Source organism: Scyliorhinus torazame, chromosome 9, assembly GCF_047496885.1.
Source record: "Scyliorhinus torazame isolate Kashiwa2021f chromosome 9, sScyTor2.1, whole genome shotgun sequence".
In the NCBI taxonomy this organism is placed as follows: Eukaryota; Metazoa; Chordata; class Chondrichthyes; order Carcharhiniformes; family Scyliorhinidae; genus Scyliorhinus; species Scyliorhinus torazame.
The window spans coordinates 169,732,352-169,751,779 of record NC_092715.1 but is presented as its reverse complement, the minus strand read 5'-3'; the positions used below and the strand labels follow the sequence as shown (position 1 = coordinate 169,751,779).

Here is a 19,428-nt window from a genome sequence, read left to right as displayed (position 1 = left end):
CACCGCTCACCATCTCCATAAACTACCCCCCCCCCAAGAATACATGGGTCCGTGAGATGGAAAGGTCAGTACACATGCAGGGAGCACCTGGGTGAGCACTAGAATGTGATCCTAAAATCAGGAGTCAGACTTTGTCGAACGATAAGGAGGACCAGAGCTTATCTTGCAGTGAGTCATCATCATCCTCTGTCCCATGGACAAGACCCACTGATACTGCCTGCCCAGGGCCAACATCCTGTAGTGATTCTCCCCCCTCAGAGGGGGAGATGGGGTGGTGGGATGGAGTGAATCGAGGAGGGACAGGGAGGATGTGAGCGGCTATGGGAAAGGGGGCCACCACTTGAAAAGGGTTGGGATATGGAGCATGGAGAAGTGGGAATGGATGGTAGAGCTGCTGGTGGCCAGACCTCTTAGTGTGAAAGTAGGGAGGTGATTAGGTTTTCCCATGTACGGCCCTTGAGCACATGTTGGGCGGTCTGCCGTGCCAATTCGGGCTGCACGCCCGGATATCCTGGATGCCCTCCTCATCCACCTCGTCAGAAGAGGCCTGCCGTTCTTCCTCATCCTCCAGCACGTCCCCCCACTGCTGCACGATGTGATGAAGGACACAGCAGGCCGCCAAGATGTTGGAGACCCTCCTGGGGCTATAATGGAGTGGCCCACCAAAGCGGTCTAGCCACAAGAACCTTATTTTTAGGATGCCGATGCACCGCTCGATGATGCTCCTGGTTGCAGCATGGGAACCGTTGTAGCAGTTATCCACCTCGGTCCGAGGCCTCATTAGCCACGACCTGAGCGGATAACCCTTATCACCCAACAGCCAAGTCCTCACCCGAGGGAGACCTTCAAAGGTGTCGGGAACCGTAGAGTGTGCCAGGATATACGAGTCGTGCATGCTGTTTGGTTATTGGCCGCAGACGTGCCTGATGTGCAGCTGGTGGTCGCTCACCAACTACACATTCAGAGAGTGGAACCCCTTTATATTTATGAAGTGCACCCCCCTGATTAGTTGGTTCTCGTAGGGGGGTACGTATCCTGACTATCACCCCCTGGTCCTGGGGCATGCCAGCGATGGCTGCGAATCCCCCAGCCCAGGAATCCAGGTGGGCTTGAAGGCGATATAGTCCACTGCCTGGGCAAATAGAGCATCCGTGACACCGCGGATACACCTGTGAACAGATGCCTGTGAAATACCTGACAGGTTCCCACTTGATGCCTAGAAGGACACGGGGGCATAGAGGTTAAGAGCGAACGAGTCCTTAATGGCTACCAGGAACAGATGTCCTCCTCCATGCCCCTTCAGTGCCAGGATCACCACAATCTGGCACAGGTGACGCATGGTCTGCTTGGATAAGCGGAGTCTCTGACCTCACATGCGGTCTGGCAGGTCCTCGAATGACAGGTGCTGACGGTACAAATGTGGCCTGCTGCGTCGCTTCCTTCACACCTCCTCCCTCTGGGCCTTTCGGACAGCCGCCTCTCCAAGCTCAATGGCCGGCCCCAGCTCTTCCAGGGCAGGCTTCTCCTGTGCAGAAGCCTCCACGAGCAGGCCCTGTGCCTCCAGCCTCTGTGCACCCATGATGGCAGCTGCAGCTAGGTAGATGTCGAGCATTCCTGGCTGAAGTCTAAAATCCATCTTCTGCAGGGAGGAAAAAGAGAAGACGTCTCAGCAAGATGAGTATTTCCTTGCCTATCCAGATCCAAGAGGCTACATGGTGACCCTGAGTTGCACTTCAGCTCTACCCTCCACATGCCCCCCAAACCCACTTCCACCCCTCAGTCGATCCCCCCAATATGTTGCCTTCCACACTGCAACCTTGTCCTCATCATTTTTTTTTTTCATTTTTAAAATTTAAAATTTTTTTAATTTACTAATTAATTAAGGTAATGTCAATTAGAGGGGTAAAGTGCTCTGACTGTGAGATGTGGCAGGTCTGGGAGGCTTCCAGTGTCCCGGATGGCTTCATCTGCAGAAAGTGCACCCAACTAGAGCTCCTCACAGACCGCATGGTTCAGTTGGAGCAGTTGGATGCACCTAGGAGCAGGCAGGTGGCAGAAAGCGTCATAGATAGAAGTTATACAAATATGGTCATACCCAAGGTGCAGGCAGAGAAATGGGTGGCCACCAGAAGGGGCAGGCAGTCAGTGCAGGAATCCCCTGTGGTTGTCCCCCTCTCGAACAGGTATACCCCTTTGGATACTGCCGGGGGGGATAGCTTATCAGGGGAAAACAGCAGCAGCCAGAGCAGTGGCACCATGGCTGGCTCTGATGTTCAGCAGGGAGGGTCAAAGCGCAGAAGAGCAATAGTCATAGGGGACTCTATAGTCAGGGGCACAGATAGGCGCTTCTGTGGACGTGAAAGAGACTCCAGGATGGTATGTTGCCTCTCTGGTGCCAGGGTCCAGGATGTCTCAGAACAGGTAGCAGGCATCCTGAAGGGGGAGGGCAAACAGTCGGAGGTCGTTGTACATATTGGTACTAACGACATAGGCAGGAAGGGGCATGAGGTCCTGCAGCAGGAGTTCAGGGAGCTAGGCAGAAATTTAAAAGACAGGACGTCTAGGGTTGCAATCTCGGGATTCCTCCCTGTGCCACGTGCCAGTGAGGCTAGAAATAGGAAGATCTAGCAGCTAAACACGTGGCTAAACAGCTGGTGTAGGAGGGAGGGTTTCCGTTACCTGGACCACTAGGAGCTCTTCCGGGGCAGATATAATCTGTATAAGAAGGACGGGTTGCAACTAAACTGGAGAGGCATAAATATCCTGGCCGCGAGGTTTGCTAGTGTCACACAGGAGGGTTTAAACTAGTATGGCAGGAGAGTGGGTACCGGAGCAACAGATCAGAAGGTGAAAGCATTGAGGGAGGACTAGGGAATAGAGCCAGTATGGCTCTGAGGAAGAGCAGACAGGGAGGTGTTGCTGAAAACAGCGGGTCTGGTGGCCTGAAGTGCATATGTTTTAATGCAAGAAGTATTACGGGTAAGGCAGATGAACTTAGAACTTGGATTAGTACTTGGAACTATGATGTTGTTGCCATTACAGAGACCTGGTTGAGGGAAGGACAGGATTGACAGCTAAACGTTCCAGGATTTAGATGTTTCAGGCGGGATAGAGGGGGATGTAAAAGGGGTGGCGGAGTTGCGCTACTGGTTAGGGAGAATATCACAGCTGTACTAAGGGGGGAGGCTATCTGGGTAGAGATCAGGAATAAGAAGGATGCAGTCACAATGTTGGAGGTTTACTACAGGCCTCCCAACAGCCAGCGGGAGAAAGAGGAGCAGATAGGTAGACAGATTTTGGAAACGAGTTGAAACAAAAGGGTTGTTGTGATTGGAGACTTCACCTTCCCCAATATTGACTGGGACTCGCTTAGTGCTAGGGGCTTAGACGGGGCAGACGTTGTAAGGAGCATTCAGGAGGGCTTCTTAAAACAATATATAGATAGTCCAACTAGGGAAGGGGCTGTACTGGACCTGGTATTGGGGAATGAGCCTGGCCAGGTGGTAGAAGTTTCAGTAGGGGAGCATTTCGGGAACAGTGACCTCAACTCAGTAAGTTTTAAAGTGCTGGTGGACAAGGATAAGAGTAGTCCTAGGGTGAATGTGCTAAATTGGGGGAAGGCTTATTATAACAATATTAGGCAGGAATTGAAGAACCTAGATTGGGGGCGGATGTTTGAGGGTAAATCAACATCTGACATGTGGGAGGCTTTCAAATGTCAGTTGAAAGGAATTCTGGACCAACATGTTCCGGTGCGGAAGAAGGATAAATACGGCAAATTTCGGGAACCTTGGATAACGAGAGATATTGTAGGCCTCGTCAAAAAGAAAAAGGAGGCATTTGTCAGGACTTGAAGGCTGGGAACAGACAAAGCCTGTGTGGAATATAAGGAAAGTAGGAAGGAACTTAAGCAAGGAGTCAGGAGGGCTAGAAGGGGGTCACGTAAAGTCATTGGCAAATAGGGTTAAGGGAAATCCCAAGACTTTTTACACATACATAAAAAGCAAGAGGGTAGCCAGGGAAAGGGTTGGCCCACTGAAGAATAGGCAAGGGAATCTATGTGTGGAGCCAGAGGAAATGGGCGAGGTACTAAATGAATACTTTGCATCAGTATTCACCAAAGAGAAGAAATTGATAGATGTTGAGTCTGGAGAAGGGTGTGTAGATAGCCTGGGTCACATTGAGATCCAAAAAGACGAGGTGTTGGGTGTCTTGAAAAATATTAAGGTAGGTAAGTCCCCAGGGCCTGATGGGATCTACCCCAGAATACTGAAGGAGGCTGGAGAGGAAATTGCTGAGGCCTTGACAGAAATCTTTGGATCCTCACTGTCCCGGAGGACTGGAGAATAGCCAATGTTGTTCCTTTGTTTAAGAAGGGTAGCAAGGATAATCCAGGGAACTACAGGCCGGTGAGCCTTACGTCAGTGGTAGGGAAATTACTTAAATTCTTCAAGACAGGATCTACTCCCATTTGGAAGCACATGGACATATTAGCGAGAGGCAGCATGGTTTTGTGAAGGGGAGGTCGTGTCTCACTAACTTGATAGAGTTTTTCGAAGAGGTCACAAAGGTGATTGATGCAGATAGGGCAGTGGATGTTGTCGATATGGAATTCAGTAAGGCCTTTGACAAGGTCCCTTATGGTAGACTGGTACAAAAGGTGAAGTCACACGAGATCAGGGGTGAGCTGGCAAGATGGATACATAACTGGCGAGGTCATAGAAGGCAGAGAGTAGCAATGGAAGAGTACTTTTCTAATTGGAGGGCTGTGACTAGTGGTGTTCCGCAGGGATCAGTGCTGGGACCTTTGCTGTTCGTAGTATAGATAAATGATTTGGAGGAAAATGTAACTGGTCTGATTAGTAAGTTTGCAGACGGCACAAAGATTGGTGGAATTGCGGATAGCGATGAGGACTGTCAGAGGATACAGAAGGATTTAGATCGTTTGGAGACTTGGGCGGAGAGATGGCAAATGGAGTTTAATCCGGACAAATGTGAGGTAATGCATTTTGGAAGGTCTAATGCAGGTAGGGAATATACAATGAATGGTAGAACCCTCAAGAGTATTGAAAATCAGAGAGATCTAGGTGTACAGGTCCACAGGTCACTAAAAAGGGCAACACAGGCGGAGAAGGTAGTCAAGAAGGCATACGGCATGCTTGCCTTCATTGGCCGGGGCAATGAGTATAAGAATTGGCAAGTCATGTTGCAGCTGTATAGGACCTTAGTTAGGCCACATTTGGAATATAGTGTTCAATTCTGGTCGCCACACTAACAGAAGGATGGGGAGGCTTTAGAGAGGGTGCAGAAGAAATTTACCAGCATGTCGCCTGGTATGGAGGGCTTTAGCTATGAGGAGCAGTTGAATAAACTCGGTTTGTTCTCACTGGAACGACCGAGGTTGAGGGGCGACCTGATAGAGGTCTACAAAATTATGTGGGGCATAGACAGAGTGGATAGTCAGAGGCTTTTTCCCAGGGTAGAGGGGTCAATTACTAGGGGGCATAGGTTTAAGGTGCGAGGGGCAAGATTTAGAGGAGATGTACGAGGCAAGGTTTTTACACAGAGGGTAGTGGGTGCCTGGAACTTGCTGCCGGAGGAGGTGGTGGAAGCGGGGACAATAGTGACATTTAAGGGGCATCTTGACAAATACATGCATAGGATTTTAGTTGAGACGGGCAGCATTGTCGGCGCAGGCTTGGAGGGCCGAAGGGCCTGTTCCTGTGCTGTACTTTTCTTTGTTCTTTGTTCAGTGAGTGGCCCCAGGAAGCCTCTACCTTCACCACCCGTCTCTGGTAACAGGGGTAACAGTGGCTGCCGCCACCCTGTCCTTCTCCTCAGTGGGGTCTACTGTGGGTCTCCTCGTTGGACGGGCCAGATGTCATCCTGACAGCAGGGTGGCACCTGGTTGTGCATTGGAGAGGGTCACCGTGTGCCACCACTGCCCCCAAACTTAGAGGCTTGAATGTGGGCATTGAGGGTGAGGCAGGGAAGTGTGTCTGCTGGGAGCATAGCACCAGTGTGATGTGCGTCCTGGGTGTGACACACAAGTTGTGACAACCTGACCGGGGGCAGGAAGGATTGAAGCAAGAGCGCAGTGAGCAGGCCGGGCTTGGAGACAGCTGGTGGCCCTGTGGAGTGGGCTCGCTGATAGTGTGACTGGTATGGCCTCTGCCATGAGAGGGGCAGTGTGCCAGGGAGAGTGCAAAGGCCATAGTGCATGTGTTCTTTGTTTAGGGTGAGTGCTGCTATTCCCCTGTTTCGCCTGGAGTGGGGCTGCGCTTCTGATGAGGAGTGTCAGCATCTGTGAGCCACTGATTGAGCTTGGCTATGCCCATCCCATTGATGGGTCAGCTGGGGGCTGAGGGTTTCCAGAAGGGAGGCCTGGGTGGGCTCCCTGATGACCAGAGGCTCATTCACAGGGCACAGTGAGCAGTCAGCAGAGTGAGGGGCCTGTAAGTTGTACCGAATGAGTGCGTTTTAAACAAATACCGCAGAAATAGTGGTCTGAGCCAATCCAGAGGGGGACACCCCGAACCCACGGAGCTGTCGCCAGGTTAGTCCCCACTACACCCCCCGGCCCTAGCGCCCACCCTCCAGCAAAAGATACAATTTTAAAAAGTTTTGGAAACTTTGCTTACCTTCTCTCTCTCCCTCATCAGCCATGGAGCCCAGTCTCCGCCTGTAAATACTTGTGGTTGATCCCGCGAGACTTGTGCCTGAGAGGGTGGAGCACCGTGGAGGCCCAGAGAATACTCGTTACAAACCACTGATGAATTGCAAATGAATTTAAATGCCACTTTTGCATGCTGGCGCAGGGTGTAAACCTCACTATCGCCACCAGCAAGGGACTCCGGAGCATGGCATTCGGTTTGGCGCAAGGCACGAACCTCGATTATGGCTGGACACCCAATTCTCCACCCGATGGCGATTCGCGTTTCTGACATTGAGGGCGGATAATTTAGCCCCAGCAATGCCAGAAAGTGATGGGAGAGATAGGTTCAGAATGATTGATGATATTATTTGATCATATTGCTAACCCATTATTGTGTGCCTCCACTGCCTGATTCACAAACTTTACCATTTAGATATTATTTATTATATGTTAGTTTATAAGGTCTCTCAAGGGAGAAGTCTTCTGATTAACGTTTTGTGTTTTTGGTTCTGATCCAACAGATCATAGCAAATCATCATATGCAGTCCATTTCCTTCGCATCTGGTGGCGATCCGGTAAGGCATTACTTGATTTCAGTTACAGCCTAAGCCAGGATTTATATTTTTTCATGTTAAGAAGAAGCAATAAGCATGACAGCCCTTATTGTTGTCAGTCAGGAAGCTTTCAATATTTTCTTTGGCGCTCTTCTCTATTTTCATAAGCACCTGACTAGCAGAAGTAAATCCTTTCCTTTTGAAATGATTGAAATGCACAGTGACATATAGCTATCATTGCTTTATTCTAATTTAGCTGGATAGTTCAATAAGAAAGTTTGTTCTTTAAAATGAACAGGCAAAAAATTCTCATAATCACCCCTTACAGTATCAATTAGATTTCAGTTAATTGCATTGGGGACTTTTGCTTTTGTATTGTTTCCCCAGTTGGTTAAAAGTGGACAAGTTTAGAGAATGAAAAAAAACATTAAATCAAGCATCAGTGTCTGTCTGTCTCAGGTTTAGTTTAGGGTTACCAAGATAAGTCAAAGACATAATTGGTACTGATTGCTAAATGTCATTAGTACATTATAAAAGTACCATGACAGAATGCTAATACATCAAAGACAGTAATTGAGTACTATGTGTGTCTAAAATTCAATAATGTGCTGGATAGAGTTGATTTTTAAATGCTTTGTATGGTTCAAGTTTCCTTTCGGGTTCTGCCTTCTATATTTTGAGAGGGTAGGAGGAATGTTGATAATTTTTGAGGCTGTATAATACGGGTGTTTGCAGTGCTGCAGTCTGATGTGAGTGCATTACAGCAGCGTTTTCCCAGACCTTTCCAGCTGCGGAACCCCAAAAACCTCCCATGAGCATTGGCATACACTAAGCATTCTCATAATGTCGACACCACCTTTTTTGCCATGAAATAGGTGCAAACACAGAACACAAATGTAAACAAGTTTTTCTTCAGCTATATCTATGCAAATATTAGGAATTAGGAAGAGGAATACAGTCACAAATGCATACACCAGGTTCCCCCACATTAACCCCTAGCAAAGCCATCCTCCTATGGCTCCTTAACATTAATCCCTGGAAGTAGTGTCCACTTTAGAAGTGGGTAATCTAGTAATAATAAAAAAGTTATCTTATTAAAAAAAACTTAAGTCTTACCCTTTGTCATTTTTAATGGGAGGAGTGATGCTGGAAAGCTGAGTGCCATATCAGACACTCAACCTCTCTCTCCCTCACACACATAGATACACATTCACCTTGCTCCCTCACACACTAACTCACAACCCTCTCTCACACATTCACACACAATCATCTCCCTCACTTACCTCTCTCACTCCCCCATTTCTCTCCCAGACACCCCCTCTCACACACACATTTCTCCTCTCTCACACACAAACACTCACCCCTCGCTCTCACACACACATACCCCTCTCTCATACACACATACCATCTCTCACACACACATACTCACCCCTCTCAAACACACACCTCTCTCTCTCACACACACCCCACACATCCCTCTTTCACACACATACACACTCACCCATCTCTCTCACACATGCACATTCAACTCTCTCTCACACATACACAATCACCCCTCTCTCTCACATACACATTTCTCTCTCATACACACACAGAACTCCCTCTCTTTCACACACATACACACTTACCCATCTCTCTCACACATGCACATTCAACTCTCTCTCACACATACACAATCACCCCTCTCACACACACATTTCTCTCTCATACACACACAGAACTCCCTCTCTTTCACACACACACTCATCTATCTCTCTCACACACCACAACTCTTTCTCACACACACTCAACTCTCTCACAGACACACTGAGATGCTGATATTGATGCTGATATTCCATCAATAAACACACGATGAGTGATGAACATAACTGAGGCTTTAATACACTAAACAGCAAGCCTCCTTGCCTCTGGTCCCGAACTGGGTCTGAGGCGGAGACTAGCCACCTTTATACATGAGCCCGTGGGGATAAGCCACAGGGGGTGCCAGCCGGGACAAGCCCAGGCATGTACAGCACAACACAATGCAATACAGTGGTTTATCACATTCACCCCCTGTTTAAAAGAAAAAGAGTCCGGCGGGGGTGAAGTGGTCTTAAAGGTCAAGTCTGTCGGGAGCCTTGACCTTCCGCCGTGATCGCCTCAGTCCCGGCTGTGGTGTGGGCACCGGTGTCGAGACCTGCGCATCCGGGAGCGTGTTGTCCTCGTCTTCCCCCAGTAGTTGAGTCGGTGAAGGAGGGGGCGGTGTATGGGCGGAGGTGGTGGTGATGGTCGCCGGTGGGCCTGCGGGTGCTAGTTTGTGAAGTAGGTGGGCAGGGGTGGGGGAAGACTGTGTAGGGTCGGGGGAGGTGGTGATGGTCGTTGGGGAACCTGCAGGTGCCAAATCCCGAAGGGAGACTGTGTCCTGTCGCCCGTCCTGATGCGCCACGTAGGCATATTGTGGATTGGCATGGAGGAGCAGGGCCTTCTCGACGAGCGGATCTGATTTATGGCTCCTCGCTTGCTTCCGGAGTAGGACGGCCCCTGAGACTGCCAGCCAGGACGGGAGCGAGACCCCGGAGGTGGATTTCCTGGGGAAAGCAAACATAGGCTCGTGAGGAGTCACGTTGGTGGCTGTACACATGAGCGACCGGATGGAGTTGAGCGCATCGGAGAGGACCTCCTGCCAGCGGGAGACGTCTAGACCGTAGGGCCATGAGGACGACCTTCCAGACCGTCGTGTTCTCCCTCTCCGCCTGTCCGTTTCCCCGGGGGTTGTAGCTGGTCGTCCTGCTGGAGGCGATGCCCTTGCCCAGCAGGAACGGGCGCAACTCGTCGCTCATGAAGGAGGATCCCCGATCACTATGGATGTAGGCAGGGAACCCGAACAGGGTGAAAAGACTGTGCAGGGCCTTGATGATGGTGGCAGAGGTCATGTCAGGGCACGTGATAGCGAAGGGGAATCTTGAGTACTATTCAACAATGTTGAGGATGTACACGTTACTGTCAGTGGAGGGGAGGACCCTTTGAAATCGATGCTGAGGCGCTTAAAGGGGCGAGAGGCCTTTACCAGGTGCGGTCTGTCTGGCCGATAGAAGTGCGGTTTGCACTCTGCGCAGACCTGGCAGTCCCTGGTCACGGACCTGACCTCCTCGATGGTGTAAGGCAGGTTGCGAGCCTTGATGAAGTGAAAAAAAACGGGTGACCCCCGGGTGACAGAGGTCATTGTACAGGGCCCGGAGTCGGTCTACTTGTGCGCTGGCACATGTACTGCAGGATAGGGCATCTGGGGTCTCGTTGAACTTCCCAGGTCGATACAGGATAGCGTAGTTGTAGGTGGAGAGCTCGATTCTCCACCTCAGAATCTTGTCACTCTTGGTATTGCCCCACTGTGTATTGTTAAACATGAAAGCAACCGACCGTTGGTCAGTGAGGAGAGTGAATTGCCTGCCGGCCAGGTAATGCCTCCAAAGTCGCACAGCTTCTACGATGGCTTGGGCTTCCTTTTCGACGGAGGACTGTCGAATTTCGGAGGCATGGAGGGTACGGGAGAAGAAAGCCACGGGCCTGCCCGCCTGGTTGAGGGTAGGGGCCAGAGCAAAGTCCGACACATCACTCTCCACCTGGAATGGGATGGACCCGTCTACTGCGTGCATTGCGGCCTTGGCAATAACTGCCTTGATGCGGTTGAAGGCCAGTCGGGCCTCAGTGTCAAGGAAAAAATGGTGGATTTGATAAGTGGATGGGCCTTGTCCGCATAATTGGGGACCCACTGGGCATAGAGAATAACCCCAGGCATCTCTTCAGGGCTTTGGGGCAGTGGGGGAGGGGGAGTTCCCGGAGAGGGTGCATGCGGTCGGGGTCGGGCCCTAGGATTCCGTGTTCCACGACGTAGCCGAGGATGGCTAGGCGGGTTGTGCGGAAAATGCATTTTTCTTTATTATAGGTGAGGTTCAGGAGTTTAGCGGTGTGGAGGAAGTACCGGAGGTTTTTGTCATGGTCCTGCTGGTCATGGCCGCAGATGGTGACATTGCCTAAGTACGGGAACGTGGCCTGGTGCCCGTACTGGTCAACCATTTGGTCCATTTCTCTTTGGAAAACCGAGACCCCATTGGTGACGTCGAAGGGAACCCTGAGGAAGTGGTAGAGGCGGCCATCTGCCTCGAAGGTAGTGTATTGGCAGTCCTCCGGGCGGATAGGGAGCTGGTGGTATGCAGACTTCAAGTCAACTGTGGAGAAGACTCGATACTACGCAATCTGGTTGACCATGTCAGATATGCGGGGGAGGGGGTACGCATCGAGCTGCTTGTACCGGTTGATGGTCTGACTGTAATCGATGACCATCCAGTGCTTCTCCCCAGTCTTGACGACCACCACTTGGGCTCTCCAGGGGCTGGTACTAGCCTCAATGATCCCCTCTCGCAGGAGTTGCTGGACCTCCGACCTGATAAAGACCCTGTCCCAGGCACTGTATCGTCTGCTCCTAGTAACGGCGGGCTTACAGTCCGGGGTGAGATTTGCGAAGAGTGAGGGTGGGGCGACCTTAAGGGTCACGAGGCTACAGACGGTGAGGGGGGGCAGGGGTCCACCGAACTTGAAAGTAAGGCTTTGGAGGTGGCACTGGAAGTCGAGCCCCAGTAATAGGGCAGCGCAGAGATGGGGAAGGACGTAGAGTTTGAAGTTAGCGCACTCTACGCCTTGTACAGTAAGGGTCGCGACACAGTACCCCTGGATTTCTACTGCATGGGATCCGGAAGCAAGGGAGATTTTCTGGGTCGCGGGTAAGATTGGGAGGGAGCAGAGCCTTACCGTATCTGGGTGAATGAAGCTGTCTGTGCTCCCGGAGTCGAAAAGACAGGCCGTCTCGTGCCCGTTGATCCGTACAGTCAGTGTAGACTTTGCGAGGTGGTGGGGCCGGGACTGGTCGAGCGTGATGTAGGCGAGCTTCGGAAGGCGGTTGGTAGGCCGGTCGGAGGTAGTGGTGGCCAGTGTACGGTCGGGTGAGCCCGGCTCCCAGGAGGCTGCGGAGTGGTCCCAAGATGGCGGCCCCCATGAGTCACGCGTGGGGGAGGCAGCGGCGATGTCGTCCAAGATGGCGGCCCCCATGGGTTGCGCATGGCGGTTGGAGGATGCGTTAAAGATGGTGGCCCCCATGGGTCGCACATGGCGGACGGAATTGAAGATCTGGCGAAGATGGCGGCCCCCACGGGTCGCACATGGCAGCTGGGGACGGCCCCGACAGGCAGCAGCCAGCGCTGCTGGGCCTAGAGGTTTTAGGGGGTGATCGGGCCTGACAGGCTTTTGCAAAGTGGCCCTTCCTCCCACACCCATTGCAAGTCGCGTTCCGTGCAGGGCAGCGTTGTCTGGGGTGATTACCCTCGGCGCAAAAGTAGCACCTCGGGCCTCCGGCGTTGGCGGGCCGCTGCGCGGCACAGGCTTGCGTCGCACCCGGGTCGGATGATGGCGGCACCCATGAGGTCCACGAGGGTGCCGCGTGATCGGAGGTGTAGGCTTCCATGTTCTGGGAGGCCACCTCCAGCGAGTTGGAGAGTTGCACTGTCTCTGGGAGGCCGAGTGTACCCCTTTCTAGTAATCGCTGGCGGATATAGTTTAATTTCATGCCTGCGACATAAGCGTCCCTGATAAGCAGCTCCGCGTGCTGGGTAGCCGATATCGCCCGTCAATCACAGTTCCGGCTGAGTACATGCAAAGCATGCAGGAATTCTGCTAGTGATTCCCCAGGGCGTTGCCATCTCGTGGCAAGAAGGTGCCTAGCATACACCTCGTTAATGGACTTCGCATATTGTCCCTTCAGCAGCATTATTGCCTCCGCATACGAGGGGGTGTCCCTAATGTGAAAAAAGACTTGCGGGCTCACCCGTGCGTGGAGGATCTGCTTCTTCTGGAGGTCTGTGACGTCTTCGGTGAAGAATACGAGGTATGCTTCAAAGCAGCTTAGCCAGTGCTCAAATGTTTCTGTGGCATCGGCTGCCTGTGGGTCCATCTCCAGTCGATCAAGCTTGAGTGATGAGTTCATCTTAGAAGTTTAGTGTATTAAATTGATATGCCAACAATAAACACACGACAAGTGATGAATGTAACTGAGGCTTTAATATACTAAACAGCTAGCCTCTTGTCCTCTGGTCCCGAACTGGGTCGGAGGACAAGACTAGCCACATTTATACATGAGCCCGAGGGGAGGAGCTACAGGCGGAGCCTGCCGGAACAAGCCCAGGCATGTCCAACACAACACAATGCAATACAGTGGTTTTATCACACATGCTCAACTCGTTCTCTCTCTCGCTCATACACACACTCTCATCTCACACACACACACTCAAATCTCTCTCACACACACATGCTAAAATCTATCTCACACACAGATGCTCAACTCTCTCATACACACACTCAACTCTCTCACAGACACACGTGCTCAATTCGCTCTCTCATACACACACATCCTAAACTCTCTCTCACACACACATTTCTTTCTCACACTGACACTGAACTCCATCTTTCACATGCACACTTCCTATCTCTCTCAGACATGCACTCAAATCTCTCTCTCACACACACACAACTCTTTCACACATACACACACTCAAATCTCTCTCATACACACACACACAAATCTCATACACAAATGCTCAACTTTCCCTCTCACACACACTCAACTCTTTCACACATGCACACACTCAACTCCCATACACACACACTCAACTCTTTCACACATACACACTCAACTCTCTCTCACACACACAACTCTCTCTCATACACACATGCTCAGCTCTCTCATACACACACTCAACTCTTTCACACATACACACTCAACTCTCTCACACACACACACGCCCAACTCTCTCATACACACACATGCTCAGTTCTCTCATACACACACACTCAACTCTTTCACACATACACACTCAACTTTCTCATACACACACATGCCCAATTCTCTCTCATACACACACATGCTCAGCTCTCTCATACACACACAATCAACTCTTTCACACATACACACTCAACTTTCTCATACACACACATGCCCAACTCTCTCTCATACACACATGCTCAACTCTCTCTCATACCCACACACTCAATTCTCTCACAGACACACATGCTCAACTGTCTCTCATACACACACACACTCAACTCTCTTTCACTCACACACTCACTGATCTCCCTCTTTCACATACACTCATCCATCTCTCTCACACACACACTCAACTCTCCCTCTCACGCACACATCAACTCTCATACACACACAACTCTCTCTCATGCATAAACACACCCTCAACTCTTTCACAAACATGCACTTAACTCTCTCTCATACACAGACAAACTAATTCCTCTCTCTCACACACACTCATCACTCTCACACTTACTCATCTCTCACTCAGATACACTCATCTCACACTCACACACACTCATCTCTCACTCACACACACACACTCATCATTCACACTCACACACATACTCATCCTCACACACATATGTCGTCCTCACCCTTACACACATCTCATCCTCACCCTCACACACACTCATATCTCTTTCACACATATACACACGCCTCTCTCTCACATACACACGCATCTCTCTCTCACACACACTCATCTCTCTCTCACACACAAACACCCACTCATCATTCACACTCACACACACGCTCATCCTCACAGTCATACACCTCATCCTTGCCATTACACACACCTCACCCTTACACACACTCATTTCCCTTTCACACATATACACACGCCTCTCTCTCACACACACACTCATCTCTCTCACACACGCACTCATCTCTCTCTCACACACACAAATCCTTATCATGCATACACACAAACACACACACACTCATCCTCACCCACACACACACACACTCATCCTCACCCACACACACACACCTCTTCTTCACACACACACACCCTCATCCTCCTATACACACCCTCATCCTCCCACACACACCCATACCCATCCTCACGCACTCACTTCTCTTCACACACACTCAGCCTCACACACACCCATCCTCACACACATACACACCCTCTCACACACATGTCCCCTAACACACACTCATCCACACAAACACACACCTCATCCTCACACGCATGCACACACTAGTCAGCCTAACAGCATCCAGTACTCCAAGAGGCCTTGCTCTGATTAGCCTTTTTGATTTAAAACTTTGTGCTTTATTAACGGTGTTTGCCAGTCACGTGGCGGCTGCCAGATTCACGGACCCCTGGAGACCCCAGTTTGGGAACCTCTACATTAGTTTCATGCAAGCTTTACCATCTCACCATCTCTCTCCCCAGACATTTTGGGAACGCAAACAACACATGTGCACACACTGCAGTGTGTGTATATATATATATATATATATATAAAATCTATATGTAAATATGACAGTTGATCTATACTGTAATGGTTGGCTTCAGACAGGCCATCAAACAAAACAGCTAATTAACATGAAAAAGGAAACTATATTTTTTAAAATTTAGAGTACCAATTAATTTTTTCCAATTAAGGGGCAATTTAGCGTGGCGAATCCACCTACCTGCACATCTTTGGGTTGTGGGGGTGAAACCCACGCAGACACGGGGAGAATGTGCAAACACCACACGGACAGTGACCCAGAGCCGAGATCGAACCCGGGACCTCGGTGCCGTGAGGCAGCAGTGCTAACCACTGCGCCACCGTGCTGCCCTCTGAAAAAGGAAAATTGACACATCATCCCACTCCATTAAATTGTCATTAAACTACCACAAAACTGTGAGGCATTTCCCCCAGCAACCAGGAATTGAGCGCCATTCCTTAATGGACAATCAGATATTGGATCTTCCTCCAGCATATTGGCAGCAATTGGATGTTTTCCCCATTAGGTTGTGAGGAGTTGGCTGTCCCTCTTTTACATTGCTTGGTGGGCGCTCCCACCTACTTGATAAGCAGGACCAAATTTTCTGAGCCGAGAAAACAACCAGCTGCTTCTCAGTTACCATGGGCTGAATCTTACAGGCTGTCATTTTCCCAACTCCTACTCCCGACAGAAAATGAAAGCAATCATAATTGTTTAGGAGTGAGTCTTCCGTCCTCACTTGGGAGGAAGTCCCTATCCCAGACAGCTTTGGCCAACCTGATTGGCTGGCAGCTCTGAAGTCGCAGCAACACCAGAATTGAGTGGTGGTCACTGCTGGGACTACAGCTAGTCCTGGAGCCCAGGAGAGTGATTCAGTGGCCTTGTTTCGCTCGAGCGAGAGCACACCGAGGCCGGGGAATTGCGGGCGAGGCCATAAACGAGAACCGCGCCGGGTGCCAAACCGTTTGCGATGCAACCGGCCGCTCCCCCAGGTGAAATTGGGATACCGCCGTAGCATGGCGAGAAACCAGTAATCACCACTTAAGCCCTATTTCTTACAATTAAGGGGAGCCATCACATATCCTACGGCCTCATATGATCCAGTGGCCTCCCCAGCAAGTGGTCACACCGGTGCTGATTCGTACTCCTCTTGAAAAACATGAGCCTGGCGGAAAAGCTGCTGTGGGGATCCTATGTCTGGGGGGATGGGGCATGGGATTAGTGGTCGGCCCGCATCACGGAACAAAGAGCCAGAGGTGTCATCCTGGCTGTGGTGAGGGATTTTAAATTTGTCTCGTACAAGTGTACACCATTGCCCTACACGGTGTCGACATCCTCGGTGATGCTCCTCAGTGACTGGGCCATGTTCTGTAGTGCCTTGGCAATGCCCAGCTGCGGCAGTGACAAGCTCCACAGTGCCCATCTGAGACCGGGCCATGTCCCTCAGCGCCTCATCAAGGTTCGCCTGGCACTGGGTCGCATCCCAGAGCAAGCCGGACAGTCTACCGAGGCCCTCAGCCATGGTCCTCATCTACTGCGCCATGCCTTAGACACCTCCACTAATGCTGCTGACATTGTGCACCAAGCTCTCCACTGCGGTTGCCACCCTAGCCTCGGTGCCACACATTGCTGGTGGCACCTCCTGTGTCCATAGCCTCTGCAACTCCTCCAATCGGCAATGGACCTGCTGGGGTGTCGCTATCATCTCCCTCTCAAAGACTCGCCCGCACCCTAACTTCTCCATCAGCTCTGGGTAAACCTGTTCCGGAGGCTCAGCATCTGATTGGGACCCAGCTGAGCCCTGGGATCCAGCAGATATCTGACTGCTGTCACCCCTAGGCGTTACTGCCTTCACCTGATGTGTATCGGCAACTATGAGGCTTACCAGAATGTCCCCCAGAAGCCTGACCACTACCGTTGCCCACCGAGGTGCATGTCTCTGCGTTGGTGGAGGTGGGGATAACAGCTGTGACGCATTGATGGTTGCATCCGTGGGGCTCTCCTCAAAGTGGTCTCAAGGGATGCTAGGTGAGGGACAACACTGGATGGGCTGGCGCCTTTGGCTGGAGGTCATGTGAGAGAACAAACACGTGGTCAGTGGTAGGAATGGATCAGTCTGTTTGGCAATTATAACTCGCATTCGACAGGTGATCCAGGTGGGTTCTGATTGATCCCCACTTCTGCGGCTTGCGCCGACCTCCGTGTTGGTGACCGTTCTGACCTCGGCCACCTCCATCAACTCCAGGGCCCATTCCGCGACCGTGGTGCGGATTCTTATGTCCGCCACCCCGCCGTCAGTCAGGGCCCTCTCCTAATGGTTGTGGATGGCTTCTCCTGCGGGGGACACAGAGAGGGCATCGTTATCCGTGCACGTTGTTCACCATAGTGGGCGGGGTGATGGGGGATGGGCCAGTGAAGGGAGGGCTGGAGGGGTTGAAGGGAGGGCTGGGGGGTTGATGGAACAGTGCAGGGGTAGGAAGGGTGGGGGGGGGGGGGGTTGAAGGAAGGGTTTGGAGAGGTGTGAAAGAAGGGTTGGGGTTGTCAAAGAAGGGTTGGCGGGTGAAGGGATGGTTGGAGGGAAGGGTTTTGGGGGGAGGCGGGCCAACTCACAAGTTGGCCCGGTGCAGGGCATTGACCTTCTTGGGGCACTGAGGGCCAGTTCTCCTAGTCACCCTTCCCGAGCTGAACGCCGCTGCCACTTCATCCCAGGCTGCACTGGCTGCCTTGTGGCTCACCCATCGGGACCCTCCACTGTGTCCAGAAGCCTCCCCAGGTCAGTGTCTCCAGATTTTGGGGCTGGTCTTGGCACCATGGCTGCAAGCTGAGCGTGATTGGCTGATCAAGAGCTGTTTAAGTGCTGCTCTATCTTGTTAGCGGGGAGCCTAGCGAATGCAGTCGTGGCGAATTGGCTGGCGAGCCTTCATTTGCAGTGTGGGGCCTCATTAAGTGGAACAATTAACATTGTATTGTGCTGCTGGTTTCGACGGGCCGAGTGCCGGGAAGCTCGCGGCCGTTCCCACTCGCTACCACACTTAGAAAACTTTCCAGACAATCGCACCCCAGATTTAAAGGTTAAATATGAGATTTTGGAGAGGTCTGGCTGCCAGACCCCAGCAAGGAGGGAGGTGGGGGAAGAGTTTAATGTCCATATTTGAGAGGGTGTGTGAAGGAGGGTTAAGGTGGAGGGTACAATCTTGGAGGGGGTGCCTCTGATGGGTACAGGGAACCTCCCAAAAGAAGTATCCCTCACTCCATGCCGAACAGAAACCCTTGCAATGCAAGCTGCCAGGCTACCTGTCCTGCCTCTGCCTTCCCCTGACATATGTAAATTAGCAGCAGGATTGGATTGAGGCTTTTAAGTGGTCATTAATTTCCCTCAAATATAGGCCAAAGAATGGGTGGGCTACCTGAACCTTCCCCTCCACTGTAATATGGGAGAAAGGTTGGAGGTGGGCAGGAATGGGAAAGCCACCTGCTTTATTTTATGAGTCCCCTCACCTTCAAATATGCTGGCAGTGGACCTTAAGATCCAACACCATGTTACCAATAAGTTGGGCTGGTGAAACATAGAGAAATGTTTAGTGTGCAGTGGGTGAAAATATTGATTGTGATGGGAGTCATAGGACATGGAAAATAGCTGTGTCTATTGCAGACAGGTATTTTCCCCATGTGTGTAACTTATTTTTGCCATCAGAACTAAATCTATTTTTGAAATCCTCTGAAGTGGGTAATTTTAGATATCTCCAAGATGTCTAGACCCAGATGTCTATCTCCAATGGCGTCTGCCAGTTATTTTGCAGGCTCATGAAAATTTCAAAAAATTGTGAATGCCTCATGAAACGTTACTCAAACCATAAAATTACCAAATAAATGTCAGTACATTACCAAAT

At 51.0% G+C, this 19,428-nt stretch overlaps 1 protein-coding gene across 1 annotated transcript in view; it reads left to right on the top strand.

Moving 5' to 3' along the window:
- The window catches only part of shc3 (SHC (Src homology 2 domain containing) transforming protein 3), a 442,272-nt gene that overhangs the window by 310,278 nt on the left and 112,566 nt on the right, over positions 1-19,428 (top strand). Inside the window, exon 5 of the mRNA XM_072516775.1 lies at positions 7,177-7,230. Within this exon, the coding sequence (XP_072372876.1) occupies positions 7,177-7,230 (54 nt within the window). The remainder of the gene's footprint in view (positions 1-7,176; positions 7,231-19,428) is intronic.